This window comes from Salvelinus sp. IW2-2015, unplaced genomic scaffold (genome assembly GCF_002910315.2).
Source record: "Salvelinus sp. IW2-2015 unplaced genomic scaffold, ASM291031v2 Un_scaffold560, whole genome shotgun sequence".
NCBI lineage: Eukaryota > Metazoa > Chordata > Actinopteri > Salmoniformes > Salmonidae > Salvelinus > Salvelinus sp. IW2-2015.
In genome coordinates this window covers 82,889-90,231 of record NW_019942573.1, presented here as the reverse complement: position 1 = coordinate 90,231, position 7,343 = coordinate 82,889, and the positions used below count along the sequence as shown (strand labels likewise).

The 7,343-nt window shown below is 43.6% G+C and overlaps 1 protein-coding gene across 1 annotated transcript in view; it reads right to left on the bottom strand.

The window, feature by feature from the left end:
- Nucleotides 1–7,343, bottom strand: part of tmem214 (transmembrane protein 214) — a 39,518-nt gene that overhangs the window by 24,523 nt on the left and 7,652 nt on the right. Inside the window, 1 exon segment of the mRNA XM_070438183.1 lies at nucleotides 590–740. Coding sequence (XP_070294284.1) covers nucleotides 590–740 — 151 coding nt within the window.

Here is a 7,343-nt window from a genome sequence, read left to right as displayed (position 1 = left end):
CCCTGGTTAGATTACAGGCTGTATCACAGCGGTCTGAGGCACTGCATCTCAGTGCTAGAGGCGTCACTACAGACCCTGGTTAGATTCCAGGCTGTATCACAGCGGTCTGAGGCACTGCATCTCAGTGCTAGAGGCATCACTACAGACCCTGGTTCCATTCCAGGCTGTATCAAAACCGGCCGTGATTAGACTCCCATAGGGCGGCGCACAATTGGCCCAGCGTCGTCCGGGTTAGGCAGTCATTGTAAATAAGAATTTATCCTTAACTGACTTGCCTAGTTGAATAAAGGTAAAAAAAGCTATAAAATGTATCTACAATTCATATAGGCCCAATATAAGCTGCATTTCAATTGATTAAAGAAATCATATTTTCTGGTTCTCCTAGATGTCATGTGGTGCTCCTAGATTTCATGTGGTGCTCCTAGATGTCATGTGGTGCTCCTAGATGTCATGTGGTGCTCCTAGATGTCATGTGGTGCTCCTAGATGTCATGTGGTGCTACTAACTTTAAACAGAGCACTAGTACTCCAATGAATATTCTTCAACTTTAGAGGCCTGGTTTTGGTTGTGTTGTGGTTATGTTACTGACCGTGTGTGTAGCTGCTGAGGGTGGGTTCAGTCTCTGGAGCAGCCAGGGCGTGGTTGAGGTATCCTGCCAGGTCTTTGACCCAGACTGACGGGTTGTCAGGAAACAGAGTCTGGCTCCGGTCCAACTGCTGCTTCAGCTCCCCCACGTCCAACTGGAACAGAAGAGGAATTACCATAGATAATACATCCACAACCTAACCCACGTCCAACTGGAACAGAAGAGGATAGGAATTAACATACATCCACAACCTAACCCACGTCCAGCTGGAACAGAAGAGGAATTACCATAGATAATACATCCACATACCTAACCCACGCTCCTAAACTGGAACAGAAGAGGTGAATTAACCATAGATAATACATCCACAACCTAAACCCACGTCCAGCTGGAACAGAAGAGGACATTACGCGATACATGCCGACAACCAGAACCACTCCAGCTGAACAGAAGAGAATACCAAGTAATCATTAACACATCACACCTAACCGCCACGTCAACTGGAACAGACGAGATAGGAATTACCATAACATCCACAAACCTAACGTCCACGTCCAGCTGAGACAGAAGAGGAATTACCGCATAGAAAACATCCACAGCTAACCCACGTCAACTAGAACAGAGAGATGGAATTACATAACGATATACATCACAACCTAACCCACGTCCAGCTGGAACGAAGAGGAAATTACCATAGATAATACATCCACAACGCTAACCCACCGTCCAACTAGAACAGAAAGAGGATAGGAATTAACATACATCCACAACCTAACCCAACGTCCAGCTGGAACAGAAAGAGGAATTACATAGATATACATCCACAAGCCTAACCCACGTCCAGCTGGAACAGAAGAGAATTACCATAGATATACATCCACAACCTAAAGCGCCACGTCCAGCTAGGAACAGAAGAGGAATTACCATAACATCCACAACCTAACCACGTCGCAGCTGGAACAGAAGAGAGGAAATTACCATACATAACCACAACCAAACCCACGTCCGACTGGAACAGAAGAAGAGAATTACCATAGATAATACAGCCACAACCTAACCCACAGACGTTCCACTAGAACAGAAGAGGATAGGAATACCATAGATAAATACATCGCACAACCTAACCCACGTCCAACCTAGAACAGAGAGGATAGGATTACCATAGATAATAACAGTCCACAACCTAACCACGTCCAACTAGAACAGAAGAGGATAGGAATTACATACAATTAATACATCCACAACCTAACCACCCACTCCAACTAGAACAGAAGGAGGAAGTTACCGATAGCATTAATGACATCCACAACCTAACCACGTCCAACTGGAACAGAAAGAAGGAGAATACCATAGATAACACATGCCACAACCTAACCCACGGTCCCAGATTCTGAAACAGAAGAGGATAGGAATTAATACATAATACATCCACAACCTAAGCGCCAGCGTTCCAGCGGAAAAGTAAGAGGAATATACCATAGATAGATCATCACAAACCTAACCACACGTCCAACTGGAACAGAGGAGAATTACCCATAGATTATATGATGAGACATTCAGCGAACCTAACACAACCACGTCCAGCTGGAGGGAACAGATAGAGAAAGAATTCACAACCATAACCCGAGCTAACAGGATCCATACAACACATCAAACCTAGACGGCCACGTCAACGGAACAGAAGAGGATAGACAATGTACCCATAGACATCACATAACGCTAACCCACTGTCCACATAACGCAGAAAGAAAGGAGGTATAGGAATTACCCTACATAATAATCCACAACCAACCACTGATCCAACGAAGAATTCACGATACATAATCCCACAACCAACCCACTCCAACTGGAACAGAAAGGAAGCGAATTACCTAAAGATACATTCCACAAACCTTAACCCAGTCCACTGAACAGAAGAGGAATTACCATAGAAGATAATAACAGATCCAACAACGCTAACCCACGATTCAGCCGCTGAAACAGAAGGGAGAATTTACGCCGAATGAAACAGAGAATTCCAGGAGTCAAAACAACGTCTAACACATCACGTCCAGCGATGGATAGACTAAAGATATGAGAGATTGTACACTCCGAAACATATTAACATTCACATACATATACCCGAGTTCCATCTGGATATTATCAAGAGGATAACCAAATCCACACCTAACTCAGTCCAACTGAAGAAGCAGAAGAAAAAGAGATAGGAGAAGTACCGATACATTGCACTCCCACAACGCTAACCCACGTTCCGACTGGACCAGAAGAGGATTAGGATACCATACAAGAATACATCCACAACCACCCACGTCCAACGCGGAAAGAAAGAGAAATTACCATAACGATAATACATCAACAACGCTAACCCACGTCCCACACTAGAACAGAAGAGGAATTACCATAGATAATACATCCCACAACCTAACCACAGTCCAAACTGAACAGAAAAGATAGAATTACCTATAGATAATTACATCCACAACCTAACCACGTCCAGCAGAACAGAAGAGGATAGAATTACCAACAAATACACCATCAACGCTAACCCAGCCAGTCAAATGAGAACAGAGAGGATAAAATTACCATAGAAGTATACATCCAGCACCTAACCCCACTCAACTGGAACGAGAAGAGGGAAATTACCATAGATAACACTCCACGAACCTAACCACGGTCCAGCTGGAACAGAAGAGAATTACCATACACACCGTCCACTGAGAGAGTACAACATCCATCCAACCTAATCCCACGCCAGCTGGGAACAGAAGAGGAATTACCAGTAACACATCACAATCCTAAACCCACGTCAGCGTGAAGCAGAAGCAGGATAGAATTACCATACATAACACATCCACAACATAACCCACGTCCAGCTGGAACAGAAAGAGGAATTTACCATAATAATCACAGTCCACAACCTAACCCACGTCCAGGCTGGAACAGAGAAAGATATGAATACCATAGCATATACATCCACACAACACTAACCCACGTCCAGCTGGAACAGAAGAGGATAGGATTACATACTAATAACATCCACAACCTAACCCACGTCCAGCTGGAACAGAAGAGGAATTACCATAGATAATACATCACAACCTAACCCACGTCCAACTGGAACAGAAGAGGAATTACCATAGATAATACATCCACAACCTAACCCACGTCCAGCTGGAACAGAAGAGGAATTACCATACATCCACAACCTAACCCACGTCCAGCTGGAACAGAAGAGGAATTACCATACATAACACATCCACAACCTAACCCACGTCAACTGGAACAGAAGAGGATAGGAATTACCATACATCCACAACCTAACCCACTCCAGCTGGAACAGAAGAGGAATTACCATAGATAATACATCCAAACCTAACCCAGTCCACTAGAACAGAAGAGGATAGGAATTACCATACATCCACAACCTAACCCCGTCCAGCTGAACAGAAGAGGAATTACCATAGATAATACATCACAACCTAACCCACGTCCAACTAGAACAGAAGAGGATAGGAATTACCATAGATAACACATCCACAACCTAACCCACGTCACAACTGGAACAGAAGAGGAATTACCTAGATAACAATCCACAACCTAACCACGTCCAACTGGAACAGAAGAGGATAAAGAATCCATACATCCACACCTAACCCACGTCCAGCTGGAACAGAAGAGGAATTACCATAGATAATACATCCACAACCTAACCCACGTCCAACTGGAACAGAAGAGGAATTACCAATAGATAATACATCCACAACCCTAACCCACGTCCAGCTGGAACAGAAGAGGAATTACCATAGATAATACATCCACAACCTAACCCACGTCCAACTGGAACAGAAAGAGGAATTACATAGATAATACATCCACAACCTAACCCATGTCCAACTAGAACAGAAGAGGATAGGAATTACCATACATCCACAACCTAACCCACGTCCAACTGGAACAGAAGAGGATAGGAATTACCATACATCCACAACCTAACCCACGTCCAGCTGGAACAGAAGAGGAATTACCATAGATAATACAACAAACCTAACCCACGTCCAACTAGAACAGAAGAGGAATTACCATAGATAATACATCCACAACCTAACCCACGTCCAACTAGAACAGAAGAGGAATTACCATAGATAATACTCCACAACCTAACTCACGTCCAACTAGAACAGAAGAGGATAGGAATTACCATACATCCACAACCTAACCCACGTCCAACTGGAACAGAAGAGGATAGGAATTACCATACATCCACAACCTAACCCACGTCAGCTGGAACAGAAGAGGAATTACCATAGATAATACATCCACAACCTAACCCACGTCCAACTAGAACAGAAGAGGAATTACCATAGATAATACATCCACAACCTAACCCACGTCCAACTGGAACAGAAGAGGAATTACCATAGATAATACATCCACAACCTAACCCACGTCCAACTAGAACAGAAAGGATAGGAATTACCATACATCCACAACCTAACCCACGTCCAATAGAACAGAAGAGGATAGGAATTACCATAGAATTACATCCACAACCTAACCCACGTCCAGCTGGAACAGAAGAGGAATTACCATAGATAACATCCACAACCTAACCCACGTCCAGCTGGAACAGAAGAGGAATTACCATAGATAATACATCCACAACCTAACCCACGTCCAGCTGGAACAGAAGAGGAATTACCATAATAACACATCCACAACCTAACCCACGTCCAGCTGGAAACAGAAGAGGATGATTACCATACATAATACATCCACAACCTAACCCACGTCAGCTGGAACAGAAGAGGAATTACCATAGATATACATCCACAACCTAACCCACGTCCAACTGGAACAGAAAAGGATAGGAATTACCATACATAATACATCACAACCTAACCCACGTCCAGCTGGAACAGAAGAGGATAGGAATTACCATACATAATACATCCACAACCTAACCCACGTCCAGCTGGAACAGAAGAGGAATTACCATAGATAATACATCCACAACCTAACCCACGTCCAACTGGAACAGAAGAGGAATTACCATAGATAATCATCCACAACCTAACCCACGTCCAGCTGGAACAGAAGAGGAATTACCATACATCCACAACCTAACCCCACGTCCAGCTGAACAGAAGAGGATTACCATACATAACACATCCACAACCTAACCCACGTCCAACTGGAACAGAAGAGGATAGGAATTACCATACATCCACAAACCTAACCCACGTCCAACTGGAACAGAAAAGGATAGGAATTACCATACATAATACATCCACAACCTAACCACGTCCAGCTGGAACAGAAGAGGATAGGAATTACCATACATAATACATCCACAACCTAACCCACGTCCAGCTGGAACAGAAGAGGAATTACCATAGATAATACATCCACAACCTAACCCACGTCCAACTGGAACAGAAGAGGAATTACCATAGATAATACATCCACAACCTAACCCACGTCCAGCTGGAACAGAAGAGGAATTACCATACATCCACAACCTAACCCACGTCCAGCTGGAACAGAAGAGGAATTACCATAGATAATACATCCACAACCTAACCCACGTCCAACTGGAACAGAAGAGGATAGGAATTACCATACATCCACAACCTAACCCACGTCCAGCTGGAACAGAAGAGGAATTACCATAGATAATACATCCACAACCTAACCCACGTCCAACTAGAACAGAAGAGGAATTACCATAGATAATACATCCACAACCTAACCCACGTCCAACTAGAACAGAAGAGGAATTACCTAGATAATACATCCACAACCTAACTCACGTCCAACTAGAACAGAAGAGGATAGGAATTACCAATACATCCACAACCTAACCCACGTCCAACTGGAACAGAAGAGGATAGGAATTACCATACATACACAACCTAACCCACGTCCAGCTGGAACAGAAGAGGAATTACATAGATAATACATCCACAACCTAACCCACGTCCAACTAGAACAGAAGAGGAATTACCATAGATAATACACTCCACAACCTAACCCACCGTCAACTGGAACAGAAGAGGAATTACCATAGATAATACATCCACAACCTAACCCACGTCCAACTAGAACAGAAGAGGATAGGAATTACCATACATCCACAACCTAACCCACGTCCAAATAGAACAGAAGAGGATAGAATACCATAGATAATACATCCACAACCTAACCCACGTCCACTGGAACAGAAGAAGGAATTACCATAGATAACATCCACAACCCTAATCCAACGTCCAGCTGGAACAGAAGAGGAAGATTACATAGATTAAACATCCACACCTAACCCACGTCCACTGAAACAAGAAAGGATAGGAATTACCATACATAAACATCCAGAACTAACCCACGTCCAATGTACAGAAGAGGAATTACCATTAGATAACACAGTCCACAACGCTAACCCACGTCCAACTGGACAGAAAAGGATAAGGATTACCATACATACCCACAAGCCTAACCCACGTCCAGCTGGAACAGAAGAGTAGAATTACCATTAGATAATACATCACAACGCTAACCCATCGCAACTGAACAGAAGAGAGAATACGCAATAGATAAGACATCCACAACCTAACCCACGTCCAACTGGAACAGAAGAGGATCCAGAAGTACTCCAAACCACCATGTCCAATACAGGGATAGAATTACCATACATCACAACCTAACCACGCCAACTGCTGGAACGAAGAGGAATTAAGATCCACTACATCCACAACCTACGCAT